We start from the raw sequence: 15,323 nt of genomic DNA, 5'->3' as shown, positions 1-15,323 counted from the left end.
TTGAAACAAAAAGAGAATATGAGGACAAAAGTAATGTGACCAGCAATGACAACAAAAGTTTTTAAGCATAGTCTTTTTTTTGTTTGTTAATTCAGCTTAGGCACTAAACCAAAGTCGTATATGTGCTGTTTTCATGGCATTCTGTTGGCTTAAATGTTAGCAACATTGTTATGTGAACAAACACGCATGTAAACACAACGGCTGGTATTGTACAATATATGGGCATCACCTCAATACATTTTGCTGTTCTGATAAATTATTGTGTCTACAGTACTGACTATAAAAGCTGTTGTAGGCTGGAACCAATTATATTCAGAGTGTTGTTTTTCTTGTTCCTTAGTCAGAAAATTCCTCATTTAAAGGAATAGTTTGACACGACAACAATCAATTTCATTATCTGTGCATTGTAAATGTGGAGCTAGAGCCAGGTAACTGTTAGCCTTGCTTAGCGTAAAGAATAAAAAGCTAGCCTGGCTCTCTTCAAAATTCAATATGATATCTATCAGCACTTCTAAAGCTAACTGTTCAATATATTGTACTAATATATATTATTTAGTCCAGCTGTTTCCTCCTTGCTCTCAGTCTTTATGCTAAGCTAAACTACGCTCCTGGCCCCAGCTCCTGTCATGAGAGTGAGATCAATCTTATAATCGAACTCTACCACAATGTGAAACTATTCCCTTTAAATACTAATTTTGGCAATTGTAAATATTATTGTATCTAAGCAAAGTTCTTATGTTTAACATTAGAAAAGTTTGGCTTCATTTGTAAAAAAAAAAAAAAAAAGATTATATAGTATACTGTAATTCTAATACTCAAAGCAACATTTTTGAAAAAAAAAGTTTGGTACCGTAACACTTTATAAAAGCCATCATTAAAACATAGAATATTGATAGTTGATTAGACTTAATATAGTAATTTTACCATAAACAAACAAATGACAATTAATAATGTTTACTAATCATTAGTAAATATATATATATATATATATATAATATATATTATAATACAAAATACAAAATATACAAATAATACAAAACAAATTATTTGTAAACTGTCTATAAACAGTATTTGAATGGCCATTATAAATTGTCAACTGATGATTATAACAACTTTTTTAAAAATGTATTACAAATACAACTGCTATTACTCCTGTAAATCATCTAAAAGCATTATTTACATATTAAGTACTTTGTCAATAGTTTATAATTATTTTGTAAACAACAGAGTGATTATTTGTACACTCATAACATCTATCTCAAAATTGTTCATTGATGCTTTGCATTTTTTTCTTTTTAACCATTTCTTAACTATTAGTCATTATCATCATCAGTTGGAAATTCATAAAAGCCACATAATAATTTTCATATATGGTTTTATAAATAGTTTGGTAATCATAATATCATAAAATGCTATAAAGTGTGCAAAAATAAACTAAACACCATACATTATAGCATTACTATGAATCATTATTAATCAGCAATAATTGTATTGTTATTTAACAGTAAAAAACAATTAACTTAAGTTTAGTTATCAATTTACTATTTAATAATGATGGTAATTATAAGTGTTACCAAAAGGTGCTGTATTGGTACCGAAACTCACTGGCGTTACTATACCTATAAACCTAGTCCTACTCTCTACTCAGATTTTAGACTCTATGCAACATGCATGAAAATTGCTGCTCTGAAGTTTTAGGTAGGACTTTGACTCGTGGACACTTTGACTCCGTGAACTTTTCGCATGTGCCTCTTCATCAGCAGCCTTTCAGTAAATAACTCGTCACAATCCCCGCATTTGTATGGCCTCTCCTCCTTGTGTTTTGCTAGAACATGTTTCCTCAGAGTTGAACCCCTGTTGAAGGATTTATCACAGATGTGACAGCTGAAAGGCTTCTCTCCTGTGTGAGTTCTTATATGTTCTGTCATGTGTCCTTTCAGTTTAAAACACTTGCCACAGAAATGACAGCTGTAGGGTCTCTCTCCAGTGTGCACTCTCATGTGGTTCTGCAGATTGCTCTGACAGGGTATGTGTTTCCCACATATGTGACAGTCAAAGTTCCCCTTGCCGTCAGGTGACTTGCTTTCGTGAGTCTTGAGGTGCCACGTAAGCACAGTTTTTTTGGTGAATATGTAGTTGCATATGTGGCAGCGGTATAAGGTGGTACTCGTCTTCTCCTCAGAAGTATTCGGATCCTCTGCAGGAGTTTGCATTTGCTCTCTGCTCTCCTCCGCTGCTCTACAATCTTCTAACTGCTGCACTGTTTTGATGAGTTCTTTCGTCAAGGCGTCCCCGTCGTCACTGTCCTCTGCCGAAGGTTGCTCGTCAATCCCGTTGATCCAAAGTTCCTCCTTCCGCTCCTCCTGCTCCTCTTTAACGTCGGAGGGTCCCGGCTCTTCCTGGCACTCATCGGGGCTCCACTCCGGCTGTTTCGAGGGAATCTCCTCCTCCTGCACGGATGTAGGTGTAGTTGTCTGTTTGGCATCTGCAAGGATGGAAACAAAAATGCATTACATTTGTAGCATGTGTCAAGGTCGTCAGCGCCAAAATAGTGCTCACATAAATCCACCCATCAGGAATTTTACCTTTGAGATAGTTTTGATCAGCCGCCTCAGAGCCACATCAACTTCCTGAAGGGACAAACCAGTCAAGAGTGGAAAACTGGTCTACGCAAATCAGAAGAGCCTCAAACTTGGAAACTTTTTGTTGTGTATGTGTGTTATACCAAAAACACATCAATAACATCAATACTATTACATGTTTATGAGTGAAAAGGATGTGTGTACTCTATCTGGATACATAAAGGTATCTCGCCTTCTAAACACCTACGAACTTGCACATTATACATGTTATATATAAAGGTTAAAATAAAAAATAGTTTTCTTTCCAAAGTCCCAGAGGCATAAGATCTTTTGAGGTTGAAAGCAAATTTTTACCCATACATCGTTTGATGAGAATCAGCATCCCTGATTGGTCAGAAGTTGCAACTTTAGCTACACACATCTGTGATGATCACAGTGAACTAACACAGCCTGGAGTACACTTCTACATCACTGCATTAAGGTGAGAAGTTAAACTGCCAGAGTTCAAGCACCATCCTCCCGGGGCTGAAAAATAAAGCCAATGCTGTAGGCTGGCTGCAAAAGCAAGTTAATTGCCATAGACGAAGCCCATGTTAAAATGCCCAACTTTACAGGAGAAATAAGCATGTTTGCAGCTTGGTTAAAAAACCTGTTTTGGTCTTTATAGCAAGTTTCCTTATTCATGACTATAACTAAAACTATAAACAGGGTTAATTTTAATGACGTCAGAGCAGAGGTTGCGTTAGACTTTCCATTGTCTTTCATTTTGACGGAAAGATTAATAAACATTCCGTCATAATCTATTATTGTTATCCATCAAGACATATTTAATAGCATCTTATTTTCACTTTAAAATAATGAATATAAAGAAACAGATAGTGACCGTGTGATCCTTTTTTTTTAATGTCAATACCACAATGCCTAAAAATAATAAACAGAAAAAGGTGAAACAAGCTTGTCCTTTATCGTCCACCACACCAATCTCTTTTTTCACCTGGTTCATCAGCGCCATAACAATTACTGTGCTTTTAAATACTTTCAAAGCAAATTAAATTAAATCTTTTCATGTCGGAAAATATTCAGTTAACGCAACCAGGGGTTGCGTTAACTGAATATTTTCCGACACAGAGACTACATCCCACTTTTTTATAGTCTCTATCAGAGGTCAGCAAAACCCGGCTCTTTAATAACTCAATTTGTGGGATCTCAAGTATAAATATTGGTATGGATCTTAAAAAATGCAGTGACAGCATGGTTTTGCTTTTCTTCTTCTAAAGTCATGATTTCTACCTCCACATATAATGCTCACAAACATAGAATGAAAGACTAGAGCAGTTCTATCATTTTATTGTTATTGCACTTTTCAAAAACAACACATTACAGGCAACATATTAGAAGCCAATAACAACAAAGTCACATAAATTAAATAGATACTTTAAGGAAGTACAACTGTCAAAATCAAAGTTTAAATAAAGTGCGTAAAGCTAATTTTGTTAAATACAAAAGCCCTTGAGATTCATTTTATCTGAAGGTGTTCCTTTATGTGCTTTCAAAAAACGATTTGCTGAGTACATTGAATGTGTCAGTAAATATCTACTGAACGTGTTACGTTAGATTCAAAGCAGATTACAATTACATGAAATCCTCAGGAGCGTCTGAACAGCATGAGCAGTTGTATTAGTGCAATGGATTGAAAGTGCTAAGAGAAACATGTCAGCTGCAATTTCAACAAACATACAAGCATAAATGGTGAACCTACAAAGAAGCCACCGCCATCAGACATGCTATCAGACTCAGTGTAACTTCTGAACTGTAAACAGTCGTCAGCATCAGTGTTTCTCCAACGTTTTCATACAGAGAAGGTGATGTCGTGGACCATCCTCATGTGCTGCTTGAGAACAACGAGTAGAGGAAAGCGATGGTTGCACTGGATGCACTTAAACGGCATGTTCTCCCTGTGCTTGATCCTGGCGTGTTTACTCATGGTCGAAGATCTGTTGAAGCTTTTCCCACAGATGTAGCAGGTGTAAGGCCTTTCTCCAGTGTGAGTCCTCATGTGTTCTTTTATATGACCTTTCAGCTTGTATCTGTTACCACAAATGGGACAGGCGAACGGTTTCTCGCCGGTGTGTGTTCTCATGTGGCAGATCATATGGCTCCGGGTGTCTGTGATCTTACCACAGACGGAGCAGGTGAATGCATTGTTGGTGGGATTTGGTAAACTTCCTGCTGCGTGAGCTGCAAGGTGCAATTTTAACTCGACTCTTGTCAGAAAACACTGAGAGCAAATGTTGCAAAAAAACACATTTTGCTTCACTGTATATTCTGCAGATGCTTCAAATGATGGTGACGGGTGGTCCTCTTGTAAAGGTATCTCATAATCCATGTGCTCCCCGACTCTTACAACTCGAGTCAGGCTGTCTTGCGCTTCATATTCGCCATGCTCTCCAACTGTCACAACTTGAGTAAGGTTGTCTGGCATCTCGTGTTCTTCTTGCTGTCCAACTGTGACAATTTGAGTTAGTGAGTGTGTAACGCTGCTGTATGCCGGACATACAGGTGTCTCCACAGACTCGATCCAGAGGTCAGTCAGTTCCTCTTTAATGGGCAAGATGCCTGGCTCCTCCTTGGCCTCACTGGGAATACATTCCTTTTGTATCTGCTGCTCCTGAGCACAAACCTCCTGTGTGGCTGTGGGCAAATCGATCTGCCTTGAATCTGTAACAGTGGATAGGAAAATGTTTTTGGTAGCAGCTAGAAAAAAAAAATCACTTCTCTGAGCACACATGAACTAGAGGTGGGGAAACTTGAATAATCCCCAGCAGTGACGCTCGTCCTAACAGCAGCAGAGAAATAGTTAAGAAAGTTATTATAAAAACAGCGAGCAGAAAATATCATAAAAATGATGAGCAGGGAGGTAGTGCTCATATGATTGGTACATTTGGTAAAATGGCTCGAAAAGCAACACAATACCAACCCTCAACACCCACACCCAGAAGGCATGGAAACTTTGCATGGACCAATTTTTTATGAAACGTGGTTGAATGGCATGGCACGGACCGAGGAAAAACCTAATACATTTTGGCGTGGATACCAAATTGTATTTTAAATCTCATTAACATTGCAAGACCAGACATATGTGCTGCGTTCATGTGGTGCTGGAATAATAATAAGGTACGAATTCCTGATCATATTTCATGGCCTAATCCATTGACTCACTCAAATACTGGAAACATCTGTTAATGTTTGGTTTAAATTCTTTGGGCAGCAAAATACAACAAAACTCATTTGTAGCATCCATGTTGTTCCTACATTAGAAAATACTTCGAGCTCATGAACACACCAAAGTCAGAAGAACGACTTACCAACTGCATGTGAATGCACCAGCGACCCTGGCAGAGGTCTGCGCTCTCTGAGTGGCATGATAGTTTTTACAAGTTTTAAGGAAGAATTTTTCAGGCTTTGTGTGGCAAAATGTACAATTGAGTGCTGATCAGAAGTTTACGTCATATCGGATGGATGGTCGAGGTCAGAAGGTTTCCCATACGCCTTGGGAGTGTTCACGTCATCAAATGATTGGATGTGTGAAAGTTAACATTGTGTGGATTGCAGCAATTGCAACTTTATCGTGAACACTATATACAAGTCAGAAACCCAAGATTCTGAATTGTCCATGGGTTCACAAGTAAAATAGGTTGGCTAATTGAAGCAATATTAAACACACAATGGATCTCATTTGTGTTTAGATGGTGCAGCATTGTTTCACCCCTTGCAGTTAAGGAATTGAATGTCTCCCACAAAACTAAATTGCTTTTAGAGTGCCTTTTACAATGCCTGGGAGTTTAGGGGCCTAACTCCACATTCAGCCTGGCTGTACTATAATAACAACACAGGGGGAAAAAACAGGCTCACAAATACAAAGAGATCCAAAATGCAGTTATAGCACGTGGCAACACATCAACATAGTGTTTGAAAAAGTCTGTTGACACATGCACACCTTTAACAAAGTGCTAACTTTAAAGCGTATAATGAAAAAAAAAAGCAAACAAACAAACTGCTCTTCCAAAGGCTTCATGATTTATTTTAAAATAAAGAAACCAGGAGTTTATAAAGGAACATTTATCTTATTACAGTATTCTTTCTTACTTGCAAGATATGACTTTTAGTTCTGCTATTGTTCACTCGAGGTCGTTTGGGCTTAAGATGACTATGTTATATTTGAACAAGAACAATAAATCACTTTTTGAAATAATCAATAAGTGAACTTACATTTTTTGTAGACTTTTTTTAGCGTCATAAATGTATGTTTTAATGTATGTTTTAATGTATGAAAGTAGTGCTAGTGTTTCAGTAGTGATAACAGTGATAAGCCTTTAACCGTCAAAACGGAGTGTGGTGAGAGAAATGTAAATTAAAAAAGTTGATTTAATAACATTTAATACCGTTCGGCAGATTAAATCTATGCCTAAATTACCCGTGTATCCTTCAAATATATATTTTCTACAAGCAGTGCATATATGCTGATGAATACAGTCAGTTTACATGAATTACCTATTATTGTAGGTAAGTTTTCCTAAACACAAAAGATCATATTGTGTTAAGAGTAACATAATTAGGTTTGCCGAGGTGTACCTTCAACAAACAAGTCTAAAATGTGTCTTCAAAGAAGGAAGTATTTAAGTGCTGAATTTAACCCATAAGAACCCAGACCCAGTAATCCTTAAAGGAAAATGATGGGGGATATACCACAGACCAAGTGGACCACATAGAACACATTTATGATGTTTTTTTTAATTCTACCCCTAAATGTCAAAGATCTGTGATGTGACGAATACAATACATTGGGCGTTTATTTTTATGATATTTCTTATTTAAAAAAAAAAAAAAACTAGACACATTTTCTGCCTACAGAAACACAAATTTGCCTTTTTGTTTGCATCTTCACAACATATATCAAAATTGTGACATTAATAGTGCTGTTTAACAACAAATTATTTTTCAGATTTGTTTTTAAGTAACAAAATAAGAATAAATCAATAATAAATGAAAACAAATAACCATTTGCTTTTTGGTTTGCATCTCCATAACATATATCAAAAGTGTGACTTTAATTTGTTCAGTTCCCTATTAACGGATTAGAATTGTTAAATGGGTTTAAATTTAGCTTCGTAAGAAAGAATAAGCTTTTTTAAACGAGCTACTTTTTCACATTTCCAGTCACACACATATTTTGGAGAAGTCACTTTTTGTCACAGTCACATGACCACCCCACCAGGGTTTTGAGTATGTGTCGCTTAGGGATTTAATGAGTTAAGGTGAAGCATCAAGATGATGGGAGATTATAGAAGATTTAAAGTGCTTGGTACACGGGTATCACCATGGGTTCTTATGGGTTGATAATTAATTGTAATGTTGCAGCAGTGTCATGTTACGACGACTACAATAAACATTGACTTGGTACTACGTGGATGTCAATACAGCATGCACGTATAAATTAGGTTTATTTTGAAAATGGACAGGAAATGTTTACAGTCTTGACCATACCTGCCAACATTAACGTTAGCAAACATAGCTTGCTAACATGAATGCGGCTTAATGTAGCGAATACCAAAGCCTTATTAACTTGACACGTTGTTAACTGATGAGGTTCAGTTATTTGTGGCCTGTGATAATAAGGTGCAGTGCAAACTGAGAAACATACCTGCCCTGTGCAGTCTGATCTCTGGCTTGTAGACCAAATCCAGCAACCGCTGCAGCCTCTGGTTCTCCAGCTTGGCTTGGTACACCTCCTCCTGGTAGTCTATTATTGTCTTCTCAACGAATCCATAGATGTCTACAGCAGCTGCGGTTAATCTTTCCGTCAGAAAGACGTTGAACGACTGAAGCGTAGCGTTAGCCATCTTGCAGCAACCTGCCTGATGTGTCTCTGTGCAGGCTGTGTGTACTGTGTAGTAGCAGCCTTTGCCAATGATACAACATACATGCAAAAAGAGTCATACCGCCACCTACTGGGGCCGGATTCACAAAGCAGTGCCACTTTTTTCTTAACTTTGCTCTTACGACAAAGTATAAGAAGATTTGATATTCATGAAAAAATTGTATCTTTAGTTTTTTTCTTAACTTTCTTTTTACGTTTTTTCCTAAGATAGAACTTAAGAAAACTAAACAAAGTTCTTAGATTTCTTCTTAAATTTCTTTGCAACTTACCCACAATACTATTTTGACCTTCTTTTTTGCCTTTAACAAATATTAAAAGGGATTTGGATATTGCATTAGTCCTGTGGGAACTATTAATGTCTTGTTCGTATTTAGTTCATTAATAATAAGTAGTATTGTTTGATTATTCTAGATGTTTATTTTATTTCAGTTAGATTTATGATATATACTTTTCCAAGTTATTTGTTTAGTTCAATTATGATTATTTTTTAGTGTACTTAGGTTTTTTTTTCAAAATTAGTATTTTATTTTTCGATGGAATTTGGGGTAACACTGTGGGCACCTGAGGTTATATAGGTAGTTAGGCAGGCATAGAACCAGCATGTAGCTGGGTGGGCCTATGGCTTTTTACCAGTGCAAGAGAGACATCAGGAGCCATTTTTTTTTGTTCCTTTGTTTGCTTGCTTGCTTTGGAACAATGAATCATAATAAACTCAAAGTTTTGCATGGACAATACACTTATTTTGCCTGTGTACACACCGCCATGGTGCACCATTGGCACTTTGATTAGGTTTGATGTAATGTTAATATTGATTTTTTTTTTGGACAAATGGCCACTACAAGTCAATATTGCAATTTTGGTAAAATCACAATTAATTGTGCAGGCCTAATAATAACATTTATCTGATAAAATAATAACAATGAAAAGGGCCATAATCCAGTCACAGCAGGGGAGTACAAAAAAAAAACAAGCTTTATTTTGATGTTTTTAATGCTAATGGAACCTCATTTACATTCAAAGTACAAAAAAAAATCTGAATTTGCAAATCTATTTTCTTAAATTGCGAGTTTAATTTAATTTCCCGAGCCATAAATTCAGTATCACTGCAATATAGGAATGTTATATGTAGCCCAAACCAGGGTGAGGCCACATATTGAATTTAAAATCAAACAAAGCTAATATTGCAACTGAAACAAAACAGCGGATGCAGCAACAAAGATTTAAATACCACAAATATTATTTTTCTCTTTAAACATATCAAAATATTTTCAACGCAAATGAAAAGCATTCTGCATATTCAGCATTTACAAAAGGTCAAAACCTTACAAAAACCTTACTGGCATAAAATACAGGTGTACTTATAGTCCTTTATCAATGTAAATAAAAAGAAACACAGAAAAAAATATAACTTAAATACCGTTCACAAAAGCCGACTCAACAAGCTTGTAAGGAAAGACAGCTTTGTGGTTGGGGAGGAACTCGACAGTCTGGAGTCAGTGGTGGAGAGGAAGAAGAAAGACAAAATCAAAGCCATTCTCAAGAACAACCTCTCTACAATGTGCAGCAGATGTGACCCTCATTTAGCCACTGGATCATTTCATCCACAAACAAAACTCAGGGGAAAATTCACAAAAGGATTACGAGGCTTTTGTGGTCAAAAAACATGTGCAAATAAGGCAAAAACAATTCTCAAAGCACCAGCAAAAGCTGAATTGCATCCCTAACTGGGCTGCCATGCAAATTGCGTCTCGGTGCGCCGGTTCTATTTGCACTTAGATGAGGTAATATGCATACTTTTGGTGCGGCTCCTTTCTATGCAAATTAGCCTCATTGCAAAAAAAAGTCCAATTCACAAACACCGGCACTAATAGCGACACGCAGTTACAGTGGAATTATTACCGTCTTCAGAGAACTGGTGGTAAATTAAGCACATTTATAAGAATAAAAGGTAGACTCAAACTCCTTGATTTAGGGATTAAGTGGCAGGACACTCCTCACAGCTTCCCTTTGTTTCTTTTATTTAAATATATGAGGAATTAATAAGGTTAATAAAGGAATGTCTCAGTCTGACTCCCGTGATGTCAGCAGCTGATGCGCTCACATACGCTCACTGTGTGAAAGTAGACTGTGTGAAAGTAGACTGTGTGCGTGTGTGTGTGTGTGTTATCTCTTTGATGTGTAGAAGAAAACATAACATTAATTCATATTAGGTCCTGACTGATCAGCTGGTCTGACTCTGGAGATTTAAATAATCAATGGAGACCCGCAGTTGTGCATAAATGAGTATTATCTCTGAAGACATACTTATCTTTGGGGTTAAATAAGCCGAGCCCAGTTTATTAAAACAAAAACAGTATGAGCCCAGCCCATGTACACATCCAATTATTCAGGGTTGCACCCCTCACAGCCCACACTTTAACATCTAGCCCATGTATACTCTGCCACTTAGATAATTGCAATCATGGGGAAAAAAAGAGGCAAATTGCTTCAAAGTGTTATGGGCGTGTTTGCATCATGATATCATTAGTGCTATATCTTTAGTGAAAAGATCCTTATGACGGCAAATAGCAATTTTCCAGATTTTTATTAAAATCTTAATATGGAATAGTGCCAGATATCCAAATCCTAAATTTGTTAAAAATATGTGTCAGAACATGATTCTGAAGATGAGATGTTCGACTTGAAAGCAAATGGTAAATATCGCTTTTCTAGTCGCTTTGTGACCACTCAAAGCACTTTACACTACAGACTGAGCTCATTCACCCATTCACATTGGTGGCAGAGGCTACCCTAAACGGTGCCACCTGACACCATTGGGAATTCATTCTCCAATGGATGAACGCAGCATCGGGGCTGCCATGGTCAGGGATCGAACCACCGACCATTTGATCAGTGGGCAACCCGCTCTACCAACTGACCCACAGCCTCCCCTTGTATTTAACAGACTTAAGAAAACTTTTTTTTTTTGGTAAAGATCCTTGCAAAAAAAGAAGAGTCATTTTTTACAATAAAAATGACAATGGTTCAAAAATGATCATTCCCTCAAAAATGTGAAACTATATCTGGATTATCTTCACCCTGTACTATATCTTATACTGTTTATTATGCTACTGTACCACTGTAAAGCGTACTGTGTAGACTGTTTATACTTGCCGCAATCAATCATGCCATGTCACTTTACCTCATAACTTTAAGGGCTGGGTATCAAGTATTCAGTATTGTAAGGTATTGACTAAATTACCCTAGTTGTATTGAAACTTCTATAGTCAAACAACACTTGCACTCAGTTGGGGGCACACTGGTGAAATGTATTTGTGTACAAATCAACTGGATGGAAAATATCCAGATATGATGTCACACCATCAACATATGGACAGTTATCTTAAGAAAAATGTGGCAAACAATAAGATGGACCCGAGTACATCCCCAATAGCTGATTCTTCTATTATCATAAATTAAACCTCACAATGGGATTTCACTTTTTCTTGGTGTGGACCTGCATGTGTCTGATCATGTCCTTCTTATATGCAAATGACCTGGAGCAGATGCTACAGCGATGGGGTTTCTCTCCTGTGTGTGTTCTTATGTGATATATCATGTTGCTCCTCTGCCTGAAACCTCTCCCGCAGAAGTCACATGCATAAGGTCTCTCCACTGTGTGGACCCTCATGTGTACCCTCAGACATTCAACTCGTGCAAATGTTTTGCCACAGTCTTTACAACTGTGTGGTTTCTGACCCGTGTGAATCAGCATGTGTCTTTTTAAATGGCACTTCCTGCTAAATGTTTTTCCACAGATGTAACACAGAGTGTCCTCCGGGTTGTCCTCCCTGTGTGATTCTAGGGGTTCTACATAGCTTCCTGCAGACGTTGCATGCTTTGAAGGACAGAGAATGGCTGCATTGTTTGTGTGTGTATTAACATGCATCATTAATGAACTTCTGAGGTCAAAAGATTTTCCACACAACTTACAACAAAAAGCGCTCTGATTTGTTTGTTCTTTGACATTCGAGCTGGGATCACTGGTATCATTTCCATCCACACTTTCTGAAGAGAGAGGCTGCAAGAATTCTGACCCTCCATAGCCATCTGCTTCTTCCTCTGTTTTTATCCACTCAGTTGAAGGGCCAGGAAGAGTATCCCCCTCTCCATCGGCCACAGTTTTGGTCCGACAAAAAGAAGATGAATCAGTGCTCTGTCCATATATCGAGCAAGCAACAGCATCACTTTCTAACAGGTCCTGCAGTGTCTCTTCATCGTGGCCAGGCCAGTGCTCCTGAGACTCTGGAAATCCTGGTCCTGATGTTTCCTGCTTCACCAACACCTGACAGTATTCAGTGTGTGAGGGCTGCATGGAGGCCTCTGCTTCAGTCCTGCTGACCTCCTGGGAGACTGGGGGTACAAGGAAAGTAGATGTATCAAGCATCAACACAGCACTACTACATTTACTACTACATTTACTAAACTGCATGTTGAGTTGGAAATCAATTTAGTAGGATCATTTTCCATATAACCGCTAACCCTCCTTCAAGACACATTTATTAAAATAAACATGGCACAAATAAAACAAACAATGAATCCAGGTAAATGCACAGTTATTAGAGCAGATGGTGAATAAATGAGTTTATTTTTCATCAGGGACAAAGCTGTATTAATTAAAACAATATTTTCTGTCAGGTTAACAGTATTATTAGGGGGAGTTTTAGTAAGACACACAGGCAAAACAACATCAAACCCCCCCACATGACTACCCCAAGTTACTGTCATTACAGGTCTAATAGCAAATATATTATTGTGTTTAAATGGGATGATAGCAGCTGTTTATTCCTGTAAGTTAAGTTTTTAAGGTTTGCTTGTTTATTGTTTAGTTACTTTTGGGCTTTTGTTGATTCCTCCTCCAGTTTCTAAATTTGCATTTGTTTGCTTAAACAAAGTGAAGCAGACAATGTTGAGCTTTAAATTGAGTTTGGTGTGAGGGAGTACAGTAAGTACACAACCAATGCATATAAAATGTTTCGTCTATGTCCTGGCTACACTTCAGGCTATATTAAGTAGCTACACTGTAACAACAATGAACAGCTGTGCACCAACCTGCTGTGAGCATCTCTTCCCGCTTCAAACCTTCAGCTAGCGTTAGCAGCATGTTATGTTTATCCCCCTTTGACAAATAAATGTCATTACGACATTCCAATATTGTTCTTTCCACAGCACCGAAGATCTCCTCTGCTGCCGCTGCCAGTCGCTCACTGACGAAGAGTTTCAGCTGCTGTAGCTGAGACATTTTGGAGGACAAGATAACTTGCTGCCCTCTGGAGTCAAGTTAAAAAGCTCTTCTTTTCTTCTTCTGCCAGATGAAACAGCGGCAGCTCCAGTGTGAGGCTGCCCTCCTCTGCCTCACACTGGAGCTGCAAGCTGCAGCTTGGTTGCCATTAGGCCCACTATTTATACAGTCTATGGGCCCACTTCAACAGTTCCTACTTATTTCAAGGTGAAGAAAAAATGACAGAGAAAATAATTTATAAGAAAAAGGGCCACAATGCATGGTGAAAGTAGGCCTAAATAAGTGCATTTACTCTGAGTATAATTTTCATACTTTACTTGAATATATCAATTTTATGCAAATATGCCGCATTTAACCCTCTGGAGTCTCCAAAAGCATGACTTCTTTATCACATCCAGACGTAAAAACAAAGCAGCGTGGAGCCCTACTGTAAATGATATACCAAGTAAAACTGAAGACAAGGTCAAATATATTTTGTATAAAATGATAGAACTGGATGTAACTTAACAACTAATTTGTTCATATTTGCAACATTTACAATTCTTTTTTGAGCATGATAGTGTTTTGAAAGTAAAATGACCAAAAAAGACACAAAATGACCAAAAAACAGACACAAAATAACTTACAAAGACACAAAATGACATAAATTACACAAAATGACACAAAATTGTTACGCTAAACACACAAGACACAAATAAAATACAGTCAGACCGGTTTTTTCTTTGTTTATTTTTGGTTCAAAATGTTGATCCAGTAAGTCAGGATAAAAAATCAATTATTATGAGGTCATATAGGTGAGGTAACATGGCATTTACACATTTTTAAGTGTTGTATACAGGCAGGATGAAAGGGATTCAAACATGGACAAAATAGCCCAAGACTCCATAGAGTTAAAATCGTACTTAAGTAAAGTATGTAAGTACATAGCAACATTTACTTTAATGCTTGAGTGGTTTGTACGGAAGATAGCTTGCAAAACTGTTAAGCTCAATTTCAACAGCACTGCTGCTAGCTGTCAGGTAAAGATGAGAGCTTGAGTGCATCCAGTGACTTCACAGCTTCAGCCAGATGTTTCATGGAGCAACAGCTGGTTGCCTTGTGCTTTCTGAGCTATATGTTACTTCACCAAGCTAAAGATACACAAAGATGGCAGAAGATATGCTACATTGAAGCAGCTAGCAGGTAGGTTAAAGTTGGCTTGGTAGTCTGTATCCAAGTCTGTCTTCCTTGGACCCAGTTTTGTGTTATTACAGATAGTAGCTCACAGTCATGTAACATTATTTAAAATAAATGTGCTCACTCAGCAGGTGACATAGGCCCACATCAATCACAGCAGGGGAAATAATGAGAAATGTTGCTAACAACTAAGCTACAGCTAAACACTTTGTCAGCTTACCCTAGCTAACTATATTTAAATGGTGAACATATTTGGATGTTAGCATTACTTATAATATTTGATCTTAGTGACTGGCATTATTCATTTGTTTACTGACTTTAGAATAAATTGAAGTAAAAGCCTTGC

At 37.4% G+C, this 15,323-nt stretch overlaps 2 protein-coding genes across 3 annotated transcripts; both read right to left on the bottom strand.

The window, feature by feature from the left end:
* Positions 1-1,054: 1,054 nt before the first annotated feature.
* Positions 1,055-8,650, bottom strand: LOC131966691 (zinc finger protein 157-like). Of its 2 annotated transcripts, none has more exons than XM_059328595.1 (2): positions 8,284-8,650; positions 1,055-2,485 (listed from the first exon to the last, which is right to left on the bottom strand). In XM_059328595.1, the coding sequence occupies exons 1-2, from the start codon at positions 8,480-8,482 to the stop codon at positions 1,695-1,697; spliced, it is 990 nt and encodes a 329-aa protein (XP_059184578.1). In that variant the 5' UTR covers positions 8,483-8,650; the 3' UTR covers positions 1,055-1,694. The 2 variants fall into 2 exon arrangements, with proteins under 2 accessions (XP_059184578.1, XP_059184577.1); XM_059328594.1 differs by lacking the exon at positions 1,055-2,485 and adding an exon at positions 3,703-5,300.
* An 848-nt stretch (positions 8,651-9,498) lies between these two features.
* LOC131966659 (zinc finger protein 569-like) lies at positions 9,499-13,886 on the bottom strand. The gene is made up of 2 exons (XM_059328592.1): positions 13,612-13,886; positions 9,499-12,912 (listed from the first exon to the last, which is right to left on the bottom strand). Exons 1-2 carry the CDS (start codon positions 13,799-13,801, stop codon positions 11,996-11,998), a joined length of 1,107 nt encoding a protein of 368 aa, XP_059184575.1. The 5' UTR covers positions 13,802-13,886; the 3' UTR covers positions 9,499-11,995.
* Positions 13,887-15,323: the final 1,437 nt, after the last annotated feature.

Source organism: Centropristis striata, chromosome 3, assembly GCF_030273125.1.
Source record: "Centropristis striata isolate RG_2023a ecotype Rhode Island chromosome 3, C.striata_1.0, whole genome shotgun sequence".
NCBI lineage: Eukaryota > Metazoa > Chordata > Actinopteri > Perciformes > Serranidae > Centropristis > Centropristis striata.
The sequence above is the reverse complement of the archived record's forward strand: the minus strand, read 5'-3'. Positions and strand labels throughout refer to the sequence as shown.